At 34.3% G+C, this 15,726-nt stretch overlaps 1 protein-coding gene across 1 annotated transcript in view; it reads left to right on the top strand.

The window, feature by feature from the left end:
- The window catches only part of LOC123549201 (probable phospholipid-transporting ATPase IIB), a 34,296-nt gene extending 20,905 nt beyond the window's left edge, over positions 1-13,391 (top strand). The window contains exons 19-25 of the mRNA XM_053546754.1: positions 327-476; positions 3,238-3,326; positions 4,071-4,202; positions 6,010-6,118; positions 6,462-6,519; positions 6,948-7,151; positions 8,232-13,391. Of these exons, the coding sequence (XP_053402729.1) occupies positions 327-476; positions 3,238-3,326; positions 4,071-4,202; positions 6,010-6,118; positions 6,462-6,519; positions 6,948-7,151; positions 8,232-8,365 (876 nt within the window). The 3' untranslated portion in view covers positions 8,366-13,391. The remainder of the gene's footprint in view (positions 1-326; positions 477-3,237; positions 3,327-4,070; positions 4,203-6,009; positions 6,119-6,461; positions 6,520-6,947; positions 7,152-8,231) is intronic.
- The last annotated feature ends 2,335 nt before the right edge of the window (positions 13,392-15,726 follow it).

Genomic DNA, 15,726 nt, shown 5'->3' on the forward strand with positions numbered 1-15,726 from the left:
GGGCCATGTTTAATAACCAGTTAGATATTTTGTTGCTCTAGACAACTGTTTTACTGTTATGGCCTTTGGATTTGTCAAAATTGAGAAAATTGACAACTTGGTTGCTCAATAAATAGCATAATTTAAACTGGTCAAAAGTAACTGTGATGGGCATATAAAGTCACTTTTTGGAACTCCAGTTGCAAGGTGAAAAAGATATGCTTTTTGTTACACATATATATTACTTTATCCATGATACTGCATATATTACCAGGCTATTGTTGTTTAAAAAAAACTGTTAAAAGGTTCCAAAAATAAATTCTCAGACATTTTATTTGTTCATTCAGGTATGTTTAGAGTTCTATGAACACGAGTTTGTTGAGCTGGCTTGCCAATGTCCCTGTGTAGTCGTCTGTAGGTGCTCTCCAACACAGAAGGCTGATATTGTCAAGCTACTGAAGGTTCACTCCGGGAGACGAACATGTGCAATAGGTACGGTAATTATTAATAAATCTCCACATTTAACCCGAAGGAAAGAACATGTGCAACTGTTTAATTATGTATAAATCCCAGTGGTCCACTTAGGGAAAAGAACTTGTACAAATAATCCCCACAGTCCTTTTGGGTGAAAAGAACATTGCAAATAAATCCCGAAGGTCCACTCAAGCAAAAGAACATGAGCAAATGAATTCCTTAGGTCTAGTCAGGGAAACGAACATGGGCAGTAGTCAATCATATTATAATTTTTTAAAGAAATAAGTAACAGTACTTGGAATGAGTTACATTTAAGTGAAGCATGAGATTCTGAATTATTCAAATTTTCAGTTTTCTCACAAAAAAATAAATCATTGTGTGAATTTTAGCCTACAAGGACATTTTCTTTCTGGTCTTGTAAAAATGACAATCTTTTTAACCACAAAATAAGGAATTGCTTTGTTTATACTTTTAACAATACATCAGACTGTTTTAAGAACCCGACTTTGGAAGCACGAAAAAGTCAATATACAGGGATCTTTTAAAAACATTTTTTTTTTAAACGAGACGCTGGTTTCAAAATTTTCCCAAATTAAAGTCAGAATATCGGATACTTATATTTTGGGCCCCAAATGGAAAAATTAAATACTATTTCTTTAATTGCTATTGAAAAAACAAAAAAAAAAAAAAAAATTGCATCATTCGTAGAGTGAAAAAACAAATTTAAGCTCATGATCGGGCAAAAAAAAAAGGGAGCAGAAAAGTATAATTTTCCCTTTTTAAATTTTTTTTCACCTGGGGTTTTATAAAATTTTATTTTTGTGTACTAATTTTCATTACATTTATTGTTTATTGACTGCTCTTTAACTGTTTTTTTTTCGTCGTTCCCTTTTAAATACCACCAATTTTTTTTTCACCGGGAAAAAAATTTTTAATTTATCCCGACTCCGAAATTTTTCAGCGACTATCTATTTTCCCAGATTTTTTTTATACGCTGGTTTTCCCTAATCGAAAATTTCGATGCCTTAACAGCTTTTTTTAATGTCGAAACATTCTTTTTTAGTTTTTATCACCATTTTTGAAAACGAATAATTCCGTCTCAAAAAACGCACCGAGAAAAAGAACGCTAACTCTTATCTGTAAAATTTTTGGGGGGGGAGCTCTCAAAGTCCGAAAACTCTAAATATCGATTCGGGAGCCTGATTTCACAGTCGCTTGTCCGTAAGGCGGGGGTTGTTTAATTCAGCTTTTATAGTAAATTGGTCGGGAGCATAAAAGGGTGCATATGACGGGGAGCGAAAAATTCAGGGGCGTTAAAGGCAGTCTGAGGTTTCTATTAACAAACAAGTCGGTTTTCAAAGTTTTATCAGAAACCCAACGTAAAAACACGTAAGATAAAAATTTTTTAGCGAGGCTAAGGTTCGCTATGACAAAAATTAAATTTTGTTCAAAAGGGTAAATATTTGTGATGTGTGGCCATTTATAAGATAGGACTATTGCCTTGATATTTTTTTTTCTTACATTCGGGGGGTAATAACGGAATTCTGATTTTTAAAACAGGGGTTTTTTATAAATGTAACCTTTGGTGTGTTTTTTCCCCGGTAAAATGGACTTTTGGGGAAATTAAATCCTTTGACAAAATTTAAAGATTTATAGTACATTTAAACCTGATTTTAAGGTGATGGGGAAAAATTTAGTATGAACAAGCAGCTGATGCGGCCCTTGGATTGTTGGGAAGGTATTTTTTTCATTTTTCCAAATGTTTATTTGTTTTTTGAAAAAAAAAAAGATAGTTTTGTCATCACTTTACTGCGTTGGGATCAGCGTTCCTGGGCACTTTTCTCCTAAACACAAAGCTATTTTCTTTAAAAAATTTCAACTCTTGTTACCATCAATACCGGACTCTGTAACAAGAAACTAACTCCATCCTGCTTTTTTCAAAAATTTTTTGCCCCTTTTTTACTTAAAAAATACAATTTTTTTGGTTAAAGGTCCAATACTAAGGAAAATGAAAATTTTTAATTTCTTTTTAAAAAAAGAACTATTTATTTTATGGAAAAAAAAGTTTGGGATTAAAATTCGAAATAAAACGCAGTATTGTACAAATATTTTTCTATAATATGAAAAAGTTAAAAGACCTGGGGGGTCTTCTGTCGTTCATGAAATTTTAAAATAAAACACATACATTTCTTTGAGTTCCAAAGACCTTCTGTAAATTTTAACCTGCCAATCTTCGTTATTTAGTGTCTTGCAGAAGTCTATGCACTGGCTATGAAAAAGATTGCCAACTCACTTTCCCTTAGTAATGGACCTTTAAGTTATGCATTTAGGTCAACTTTTCTCTTTAACGGTCAAAGCTATTGCTTTAAAACTTCGAGCAGATATTTGCCATTAAAAGCTGACTCTGCACAACAAGTACCGTAAGTCTTCATTGCTTTTTGCAAGAATTATGGCCCCTTTTGGACTTAGAAAATCATGGGTAGGACAATATTTCTATTATACAGGGACAAAAAAATCAGATGAGTGTCTCCACCCGCAAGGCGTTGCTCTTGTTATGCATACTACTTTTGTGTCCTCAAAACAGAACATTTGCCATGCCTTGTGTGTTTCTCAGGACCCTTACACTTCTAACTTTTTTTTTTGACATCTCTCTTTTCTCTTCAAACAGAAGGGTTTATATTGTGTAACTTTAAGAATTTAAATTATAATTTTTTTGTTGAAAATTTGACTTGAGATGATGTACCTATCTTCTTAAACAGTTTGTTGTACTGTGTATGATTACAGGAAGGTAAACAGGCTTCTATGGCAGCAGATTTTTCCATCAACCAGTTTAGTTATATTGGTAGACTGCTTATGGTACATGGCAGAGACAGGTATAGTAAAACTTACACATTGTTCCTACTTTGAACCATTTTATTTAAAGGAAATATACTGGTATTCACAAATGGTAAGAAATTAAGGAGAGATATGGATAAGGCATCAAGTGCTCAGCCTGGAGATCACAGGTTCAGGCCTTCATGCTCTGTATGTCATAGGTTTAGGTCCTCAAGCCTTATATCATAGGTTCAGGACCTCCCGGGGCCGTAATTACATGTACATCTCTATACACCAGGCAGACTCGGTAGTGAATAAAAATGGAGAATTTTTGTTGTCACAGTCGGGTTGGCCCTTATAGATAGCTCCATAAATAGAGCACTAGATTCATGAAGAATCAAGAGGTTTTGAGTTCAGTTCCCAGGTACGATGTATATTTTCATCATGGCGAATTGATAGAAGACATCTTGTCTAAAGTCATTCATCTTCCACCTCTTTAGGGGAAGTTGTCAGTTTTTTGTGGAGAACAGGTTAGTACTGGTACAGAATCCAGGAACACTTTAAAGTTTACTGACTGCTGTTGCTTAACTGAAATACTGTTGAAGAACATTTCGTAACTCATCAAACAAACAAAAGGTGGCTGGGCTAAAATAGGTTAATCTACAGTCACTTAACTTAGAGTTAGTACCTTTGTTTCTTAGGTTTTCTTTACTACAAAAACATCAGACTGGTCAAATATTATAAGTAAGTTGAAAATGTATGAGACAGCAGAGTTGGGTATTGATTTACATTTATTATTTCAGCTATAAGAGGTCTGCAGCCCTCGGGCAATTTGTGATACATCGAGGTCTCATAATCTCAACGATGCAGGCAGTGTTCTGTTCTGTGTTCTATTTTGCATCCATTGCATTATTTCCGGGCTTCCTTATGGTAGGGTAAGTATTCTACAGCTGTATATTTATTCCTAAAACCTGATGGAGCCATTGAGACTGAGTGGTTAAGATATGTGATTATGTATCCCTTGCAACCGTCAAATTAAAACTTGCAAAGATTGTAGCTTTACTTTTTCTAAGCCATTTTAGTTGGCTTACTGAAAGATGATGATTTTACCAAGGAGCCCAGGAGCCAGCTGTTGCCAGAAAGGTTGACAAGAGGAACAATGCCTGTCTTCTGGTCCCTTCATAAAAGCTTTAAAATAACCATGTGACCATGTCATTTTTTCATAAACAGAAATTAATATATAAAAGGCGATCAAACAGGCTTTTGGTAGGTAGCGGTTCTACCTGTGTTCCAACCTTTGCCTGTAATAATGTGTGGAACACCATCTTGTGTCTTTCTCCTACATTAAAGCTAGGTATCACCAAACCTTAACTTAAGTGGAAGGTTTATTTTGGTGCACATTTTTGTGTAAACTTTGGTGCACATTTTCAGTAAACTAATGTATGATTCACATTTTCTTTGATTTCTTTTCTTTGACTATACTATTGATTTTGTACAACATTCTAAAGAACTCCCAAGAGTGGAAATAGGAACTTCTAAATGTTGCATTTTCCATTACTGCTCATGAACAGACTGAATCAAACCGAGTGTACAATTTTCACTGTTTGCCTTGTTCTCGGTGCTTCTGAGGGATCTACTTTCCAGATTTTATTTCTAAAAACTTCAAAATACCTTGATTAGTTTATCTTTTGAATTTGTCAAAAATCAATTTAGATTTCAGTCATTTTTGTCTCCAAAGTTTGACATTGTTATATAACTTTCAGGATATTTTAAGTTGGCATAAAAGCATCATTTCAATGTAAAAGAGAGAAAAAGTTTTCAGAATAAGTGATTTTATCCAATTTTTACATTGGAAAAAATACATTTTTGGTGATAAAATTGACATTACTAAAGATATCTTAAACATTCAAAAAGACCCCTACTACTGTCCTCAGAAACCTTAAAATGATGTTTGTTATGCGATATTTATTATATATATCTGGGTCTTGGAAAATGAAGCTGCAATTCACAAAATTTAATAACCCTGTTACGGATCATTAGGTGGATCAAAGAGTTGTGTTATTTGAAGCCACCTTTAAGGTAGTTCTGCACGTTTGGATCGAAATGTTTTCTACAATGTAGAATTTCATTAAACTCTGATTTTTCAGAACTTCAGAATATACCTAGAAAATTGAGTAAATAAAAAAGATAGGGTCGTGTGCTTGATTTTTTGCTAGACTGATTTGAAAAATTTGGACCTCACGCAATATTTCATAACAGGAGTCTATGGGAAAATCATTACTTTCATAACATTTTTGCAAATAGAAATATTTCTACAATGTAGATTTTAATGAAACTTCTCACAGTTGTAAATAAACACATGGCCTATAATTTGATGAATTAAAATGTATAGGTCCATGTGCTTATTTTTGATATATTTGACCATGATTAAGTGAACCGGACATTTCACGCTAATCTTAAGACATTATTTTGATTATTTTAACGTGGCATATGTTTTAATGTCATATTTTGACTTTAGAAATATAGCAATATTGTTATTGTAATAGATTTACTCACAGGTTTCAGTTAATTCATAAAATGATTTTCATTTCCGTACGCCGAATCCAGGCTTTATTCTACGTTTTCCGGATAAATGACATTAGGCCATCACTTCCGGTTTATCAAACATACAGAACTACCTTAATATAGCTTAAATGACTTAACCCTGAAAAAGGCTGATTATGACTTCCTATATCATTTCAGATATTCTACCGTTTATACAATGTATCCAGTGTTCTCACTTGTTCTGGATAAAGACGTCACGCCAGAGACTGCTCTCATGTATCCAGAACTTTATAAAGAATTGACGAAGGTAATTTCAAATCATATGATTTTGTGGGAAGATTGTTAATCAGGGAAAATTGAGTATTGTGTTTACTTTACATAGGCAACAAGAATACAAAAATTAAGAAAAAAATCATTTCATGTAGTTTAAATATCATGTCAAATAATTGTGTACATAACTTGCGTAGGAGTGAAAAGATGAAAAAAAAGTATCTGACATTTTATCATTTGGCGATCTTGATATGTGCATTGTCTTCTAAAAGAGCTACAAGTATCATTGATACTGAAAAAGAGAGCATAATGATATTTTGTTAAATTGTTGAAAATAGAAAGGGGCACAATCCAACATGTCTTGTTTGATTACATTTCAGGGGAGATCACTATCATTCAAGTCTTTCTTCATGTGGGTGCTTATAAGTATATACCAAGGTTTGTATTCATTATTGTCAGTAGTATTGTATTTCTGACTTTTAAAAGAAACTGGCTACCTGACTACTGTTGGAATTTGTTTAAAACCCTTTAAAACATCAGACTGCTGAATTATCACATGGTCCACTATAGTAAGCCCTTTAAATTGCAACTAGTTGCAGATTAACATTGTGTTTTGTCTTATACTTCAATGCATACACTGATAAAATCTATTCTGAGAAACCTAATATTTGCACAAACAAACAAATTTAGGTTACCCTTGTAACCTAATTCATAGATTTGATAGATTTGACCAGAAAAGCTTTTAAATTTATACTGTATATGAAAGGAAGTTTAAAGTGTACTGGTATACTCATTATGTGACATTTAGAATATAATTGGCTTTCTATGGAAAAAAATTTTCAATGGAAAATTTTACGTATTTGCAGGTGGGATTATAATGTATGGTGCATTTTTGTTGTTTGAGGATGAATTTATCCATGTTGTTGCTATCACATTCACTTCACTGATTCTAACGGAACTACTGATGGTGGCGTTAACTATACGAACGTGGCACTGGGCGATGATTCTCGCTGAGGTGTTCAGTCTGGCCATATATATTGCATCACTAGTCGTTCTTAGAAATTATTTTGGTAGGTATAAGACGAGTGACTGTTGCAAAACTAAATTTTTCATCATGTTCAATTTATAAGCAAAATTTTACAGAAAAAATCACTCGTTTCATTACTCCTGATAGGCACAGCTGCTGTAGATTTGGTAATATTTGCAGTATTTTAAATTTATTTAATTATTTAAGAAACATTATGTCCAGCAGTACAAACAGTCTCAAAATGCAAACTCATTTCTTCGCAGATATGATTGTTGTCCATCGAATTGTGAAATTCAGAAAAAAATGTGAAAGTAAACACATCTACAGAATTGTTAGAGCTTAGAGCTGTTCTGTTAAATATCCAAACTAATTAAAGAATTTCAGGCTGTATGTAAGTCCAAATAATGGTAGTCCTTCGCCCAAGAAAGAGCCACAGCAGGTTAAATTTGCTTGTTAAAGCATCTGTTTTGTAGCTGTGTACTACATAAAACTTTTATTTGTAATCCAAGTACACTGCAAAAACTACTGAATCACTTAAAAAGTTGGTTAATCAGATTTTGGTCAAGTAATAGATTTTGACAACTGAACACTTGCACTTATTGTCTTTAGGGGCCTCCGTGGCTGAGTGGTTAAGGTCACTGACTTCCAATCACTTGCCCCTCACTGATGTGGGTTCGAGCCTTACACAGGGCGTTGAATTCTTCATGTGAGGAAGCCATCCAGCTGGTTTATGGAAGGTCGGTGGTTCTACCCAGGTGCCCGCTCGTGATGAGATAATGCACAGAGGGGCACCCGGGGTCTTCCTCCACCATCAAAGCTGGAAAGTCATCATATGACATATAATTGTGCCGGTGCAACCTTAAACACAACAAAATAAATAATAAATATCTGTGTTCATTGTCATTGAGTATGTTAGATCTTTTTGTTCCATTAATAGGAACTGTCAATACTGCTCAGATGTGTTTGTCCACTTTTAAGAAACAAAACATAAAATGAAAAAATTCTTATGTCAAACTTCCCAAACCTTAAAAAAAGAATGGAAGTCACATTTTATGTTTGTAAATTTTTAAAGGTGAAATACTAAATTGCATAATGTCACTTCTGTTATTATTTTTGATTTCAGATCCAATGTTTCTCAAAACATGGAACTTCTTCTGGAAGGTGATCGTCATCACATCTGTCAGCTGTATTCCGTTATACATTGCCAAATTTTTGCGGAAAAAATTTAATCCGCCCGTTTATGCCAAATTGACATGATAACATTTCAAGTTCTACATTCATATGATGTTCATTGTACATTCCGACATGAATTTTTCATGTATTCTCATGTGATATATGGATATTGATCACTGTCAACATTGTGCTTTTTGTGCCGTGTTGAAATGGGGATTTGGGTCACACATATACCAGTACATTTTCCCTTGTCCATACATACATCACAAAAATACTGTGTTGGTTTAAAAAAAAAAAGGAATTTCTGAAGGGACTCTTAAGTGTTGGAGTTAAGGCCCTTTGTTGTATTTTATTATGGCTTAGTGCAAAATCTTTGAAATAAAGGAGATGCAGCCGTCTTGCAGGCCTAGATATATAAATATAGTGCGACAGTTAGGTGGGAGAGGGCACCAGTTTCCTGTACAATAATACATCTATTTATTTCATTGTTATCATTATCACACATTTTATCAGAGTTGGTGTGTACAAAGTTTTATTCTTTAGCTGCCAAAAGATTTTTTTTATGTTTTTTAGGTTCTGTATGTGTACTCCTGTTTGTAGACGAGTTTATGAAGCAGTATTAGTGGACAAGATTTGTTCACAAACTAGAAAAGTACATTTTACAGTTGTAAAAGATGCTGATTCTGTTATATCAGAGAAAAGATTCTTCAGAGATCTACTTTAAGGCTTTTTGTTTATGAAATGAGTTTTTGACAACTTATTTCTGCTGTCTTAACTATGCTACTGGTATTCTAGGAAAGTACTCCTTTCATAATTATTTAGAAATCCATTTTTAGCTCGACTATTGAACCATAGTCAGCTATTGTACTCACCCTGGTGTCAGTGTCACACCTTGTTTAAAGTTTTGCATGCAAGTACGTAAAGCTATGATTTAAAGGCATATAGCTTTGAAACTTAATTTTTCTTTATTTAGGTCAGGATCAGGTCTCATAACACTAACATGCATTTTTGCTCTTTAGACTTAGAAAATCCAGGTTAAAGTTTTGCATGTAAGTTACTATCTCCAAAACTGATGCAGATATTGAATTGAAAATTCATATGCGTCTTCAGGGTTATAAAACTAGGTAATAGCATCAAGTCCCATAACTCTGACATGCATTTTGGCCAAATAATGCCCCCTTTTGGACTTAGAAAATCCTAGTTAGTTTTGCATGCAAGTTACAGTCTCTAAAACTAATGCAGATACTGGATTGAAACTCTATAAATATGTTAACATTTCGGGTAAAATTCCTGTTTCTGTAACAACCATTTGAATAGTCGAGCATTGTCTTACGGACAGCTCTTGTTTGAATTTAAGAATTTTGTACTTTGCCCACAAGTTTTACCACATGCCTGAAAAAAACGAATCTGGCAGAATATTTTGCCACAAGGCTTGTACTGCTTTTCATAATAAATGATCACAAAACATCATTTCATATGTGAACTGTAAAAGAGTAATCCAGCATCTGTTCCTTAATTATATGTGAGGAGGCACCTGTAGTATTTAGCCATAAAAGCTGGAAGGTTGCCATATAATCGTAATTGTTTCCATGGAATTTAATATAAAACAGAGATACAGCAGACCTTTTAAGTGTTATTTTGACAACCAAATGTTGAGTTTCTCCCATGATTCAGTTATTGAGATTCTCATATTATTCAGTTTTAACAGTAGGCAGATTACTATTCATGAATTCGTGAGTAGCATTATTCACGAATATTTGCAAAAATAAAACCACTGCATATATTTTCTGATTTACAATAACTGCATTTATAAATACGCTCTTAATACATGTACTTGTAACTGAAGTCTGGTTGTGAAGTTGTTTATTATGTAGATCAGAGTTTTGGTTTGACGGTTAGAAGTATTTTCAGAAGAATACTTATGCTGAAGTTACATAAGGGCTGGTTGTGGTGGGGTTTTTTAGAGGAGGTATTTATGAAGTTACAGAAGGCGAGCATTGATTTCATGCTTTTTTGGAAGCCATATTTTAGGAAATGGTAACATTAAATACAATAGAATGAAAAAATTTTTTTAGTAAATAGGGGTACATTTCTAATAGTTCTATTTATAGATGATCCTTTATAATGTCAGACATGGGGAAAATATTACTGACCGTTAAGTTACATTGAAATGCTTTTGCTTAGTTTTTCTCCCCTCCCGTAAAACCTGAGGTTTTTATTTTTCATAGTACGACACATAATTTATTCTTTTTTATTTGTTACATATTTATCGTTATCTTAAGTGTATTTTTTTGATGTCTTGTTATGTTTTTAGTAGTTCAGATTAATTCATTTGGCAAACAGTTTTTAGTATTCCTACAGGATCAAGTCCTATTAATCTTATTAAAGTGTATATGAGCTGCGCCATGAGAAAACTAACATTGTGGGTTTGCGACCAGCATGGATCCAGACCAGCCTGCGCATCCGCGCAGTCTGGTCAGGATCCATGCTGTTCGCTAACAGTTTCTCTTATTCCAATAGGCTTTAAAAGCGAACAGCATGGATCCTGACCAGACTGCGCGGATGCGCAGGCTGGTCTGGATCCATGCTGGTCACAAACCCACTATGTTGGTTTTCTCATGGCGCGGCTCATATGAAAACACATTCAAAATACTGAAATACAGTCAGCATTCGCACAGTCATTATACCCCTGCCAAACAAAGTTTGGTGAGGGCTGTATTGCAATGACTTTGTCCTGTTGCATTTTTCTTCCTTGAGTAAGTTTGGCACTGATACAGATACTGTTTAAAACTTAAAAGAGGCTTTAGATATGAGAAGTTTACATACCAGGTTTCATAATTGAAGTTACTTTTAAGTCCACTGAAAGGAATATATTGATAAAACTTGAAACGGTTGTAGATGGCAATGAGAGGAAGTATAGAGTATAAAACCATAACTCTGTTTTGAATATTATTGAAATTGTCTCCCCTGATTTTCTTTTTTACCACATTTTTAACATCTTTGACAGAAATTTTCATGGCTTCAGTGAATGTAAAGTTTTATGTAAGTTAATACAGTGATAGACAACATTGAGGGAAAGTAAATGCACAAGAGTCATAATTCTGTCTTGACTATTTTCATAACTATATTCATATTTTTAGCTCACCTGTCACGTAGTGACAAGGTGAGCTTTAGTGATCGCCTGTCATCCGTATGTCCACAATTTCTTGTGAACACGATAGAGACCACATTTTGGAATGGATTTTAATCAAACTTGCACACAACTTGTATTGGCATAATATCTTGGTTCCTTTCGAAAACTGGCCATATCCCATCATGGGTTCCAGAGTTATGGCCCCTTAAAGGGCCACAATTTGCTATTTTGGCTTGTGAACATGATAGAGACCACATTTTGCAATCAACTTAAATCAAACTTGCACACAACTTGTATTGGCGTAATATCAATGTTCCTTTCGAAAACTGGCCAGATCCCATCATGGGTTCCAGAGTTATGGCCCTTTAAAGGGCCAAAAATATGCTATTTTGGCTTTTGCAGCCATATAAAGACTTCATTTATAGTTTGATTTAATACAAACTTGCAAAATATCTTTAACAACAATAGGTCTTGGATTCCATGATGATTCCATCAGATCCAATTATAGAGAGTTACAGCCCCTAGCTGACCCCTGAAAGAGCCAAAATTTGTTAATTTTTACCTTGTGAACACGATAGAAGTGACATTTCACATTTGATTTTAAACTCACTTTCACTTAACTTAAGTCTTAATAAGATCTGGGTTCCTTTCGAAAACCAGCTAGATTCCATCATGGGTTCTAGAGTTACTGCCCCTGAAAGGGGCGAATTTTTCAATTTTGGCCCTTTAAGCCATATGGAGGTTTCATTTATGCTTTGATTTGATAAAACTTGCACAGAATGTTTACCTTGATGATCTCTGGGCCAAGTAAGAAACTGCGTCATGTGAGGTCAAAAACTAGGTCACCAGGTCAAATCAAAGGGAAAGCTTGTTGACACCATAGAGGCCACATTTATGAGCCTATCTTCATGAAACTTGGTCAGAATGTTTATCTTGAATATTCCTAGGCCAAGTTCAAAACTGGGTCATGTGGGGTCAAAAACTAGGCCACTACTCAAATCAAAGGAAAGCTTGTTAACACTCTTGAGGCCATATTTATGACCCTATCTTCATGAAACTTGGTCAGAATATTTATCTTGATGATTCCTAGGCCAAGTTAGAAACTGTTTCATGTGGGGTCAAAAACTAGGTCTCCGCTCAAATCAAAGGAAAAGCCTGTTAAAACTGTAGAGGCCACATTTATGACCCTGTCTTCATGAAAATTGATCAGAATGTTTATCTTGATGATTCCAAGGCCAAGTTTAACAGGTGAGCGATATAGGGTCATCATGACCCTCTTGTCTATTTTGTTAAACATTTTAAACTTGTGGAGCCAAAGAATTTAGTCATCACCTGTACTGTGTTGATGCAGAAAAAAAACTTTTAGACAGTAACTTCCAATTCTCTGAAACTTTATACATTGCTAGATTAAAAAGAAAGATAGTAAAAAGCCTAAACTTGCATGATTGTAACATTTTCTCCTCTTTTTTTTACTATTTTTTCACCTTTTTGAAAATACAGGATTATAACATTGGCTTAATTGAAGAAAACTGAACGAAAACTGATTATATCATAGTGATAAAGATTTCAGCGCTTTTGAACGTTTATTTTATAGATGAAATGAGCACTATAAAAATCTGGTAAATAATAATAATAATAAATGGTAAAAAAGGGATTTGAAAGCCTTAAGAACCATAACTCCCTTGAAAAGATTTATTCATGTAATGTGTACTATAAATTGATACGCAAAATCATGAAATTTCTTATTAGCAGTTTTCAAATGTTGTGGGGACATGAATCACCTGAGTGTACTGATTGCTCTAGTTTATTTTGTTTTTTTCTGTACTGTTTTTCTATTTCATAATAAAATGATTTGTTTTTAACATCCAGCCTTTTGTTGAATGTCATATTTAAATATTGACTTATATTTGTTTTGTTTGTTTTTCCTGTTGAAAATTATGAAATTATGATGCCACATTAAACAAAACATAAAATGTAGAGCCATGTTTACTCTTGTATTTGGAGCAGACTGAACAACTTTTCCATAACATTGCTGCACTTAATTTGAAAGATCTAGGAATAGGTTATACATCATTTTAAAGGTCTCCAGGGTTGGTTCACTTGGTTGTATGATATTTTTGGATTTTAAGTTATCTATAAAACTTTAATTTTATGGCCAAAAATATTTTTTTTCTTGTGTAGAATTCTGGTCCTTGTCATGAAAATGATTTCGAAATTTAAGAAAAGTTTTACATAGAAATGGTGCTTTTATACTTACTCTATATCAGAACCTAGAGTCATCAAACCTCACAGGGTTGTTATTAAGCACGAAGTTGTGAACCTGGTGTTTTAATTGAGATCTCACACAGTCAGACCAGAGTTATGGCCCTTGACTTAGTCAAAATATGCATAAAAAGAGCCTAAAAGTTTGTGTTGCATTTATCTCAAAAAGTATTTGACCTAGGATTATGTTACATTACAGGGTATTATTCAGCATGCAGTTATGCTTCTTGGGTTTTGTTGGAGATTTCACTTGGCTAGACCAGAGTTATAGCCCTTGACATAGTCTCAAAAAGTAATTGACCTAGGATTATATTACATTACAGGGATATTATTCAGCATCCAAAGTTATGCTTCTTGGGTTTTGTTGGAGATTTCACTCAGCTCGACCAGAGTTATAGCCCTTGACATAGTCAAAAATATACTTAAAAGGGCATAAAAGTTTGTGTCGCATGTATCTTAAAATATGTTTGACCTGGGGTCATGAAACACAGCATGTGAAGTTGTGCAGCTTAGGTTTCGTTTAGGATTCCTGTAGGTCAGACAAGACAAAAGAGGCCCCGCCCTGGGGATCACTTGTTATAATTATGAGTTATATAGGAAAAAATACTTCAAAAATTATCAGGTCATATTTCCTAGACTGTTTAATTATAATTACCTGATGACCCCAAGCGATTAGGGATCACTTGACTGTGACCTTGACCTACTGACCTACTTTGTTGTTTCTGAAGATACAGCCTTGAAATTTGGATGACATGCACAGTTTTGCACACCGATCTCAAAACTGAATTTCAGTTTACCGTGTATGTGACCTACTTTTTAGCTCACCTGTCACATAGTGACAAGGTGAGCTTTTGTGATCACCCTTCGTCCGTTGTCAGTCGTCCGTCTGTGCGTCAACAATTTCTTGTCTGCACGATAGTGGTTTCATTTATGATTATTTTAACCAAACTTGCACACAACTTGTATCACCATAAGATCTTGGTTCCTTTCTTGAACTGGTCAGATCCCATTATGGGTTCCAGAGTTATGGCCCCTGAAAGGGCCAAAATTAGCTATTTTGACCTTGTCTGCACAATAGCAGCTTTATTTATAATTTGATTTTTACCAAACTGGCACACAACTTGTATCACCATAAGATCTTGGTTCCTTTCTTGAACTGACCAGATTCCAATATGGGTTCCAGAGTTATGGCCCCTGAAAGGGCCAGAATTAGCTATTTTAACCTTGTCTGCACAATAGCAGCTTCATTTATGATTTTATTTTAACCAAACTTGCACACAACTTGTATCACTATAAGATCTTGGTTCCTTTCTTGAACTGGCGAAATTCCATTATGGGTTCCAGGGTTATGGCCCCTGAAAGGGCCAGAATTAGCTATTTTGACCTTGTCTGCACAATAGCAGCTTCATTTATGATTTGAATTTTAATCAAACTTGCACAAAACTTGTGTCTCCATAAGATCTCGGTTCCTTTTTTAAACCGGCCAGATCCCTTAATGGGTTCCAGAGTTATGGCCCCTGAAAGGGCCAAAATTAGCTATTTTGACCTTGTCTGCACAATAGCAGCTTCATTTATGATTTGATTTTAACCAAACTTGCACACAACTTGTATTACCACAAGATCTTGGTTCCTTTCTTGAACTGGCCAGATTCCTTCATGGGTTCCAGAGTTATGGCCCCTTAAAGGTCCAAAATTGGCTATTTTGGCTTTTGCAGCCATATAGAGACTTCATTTACAGTTTTATTTGATACAAACTTCCAAAATATCTTCAACAACAATAAATTTTGGATTCCATGACAAATCAGATCCAATCGTAGGTTCCAGAGTTATTTTTTATCTGATTACCTCCCCTTATTGTAATCAAAATGGATTTGTATCAGTAAGTACTTATAGGACTTATTTGAAATTTCATTATTGTCATTAGCTGGACTGAGCCAATCAGGGTAGATAACTATGGACTGATTTTATGTCAAATTACCTCCCTTTATTTCAAATTAAAATGGGTATATCTCCGTAACTAATGAAGATACTGATATGAAATTTCATTTAT

Source organism: Mercenaria mercenaria, chromosome 6 (genome assembly GCF_021730395.1).
Source record: "Mercenaria mercenaria strain notata chromosome 6, MADL_Memer_1, whole genome shotgun sequence".
Taxonomy (NCBI): Eukaryota; Metazoa; Mollusca; class Bivalvia; order Venerida; family Veneridae; genus Mercenaria; species Mercenaria mercenaria.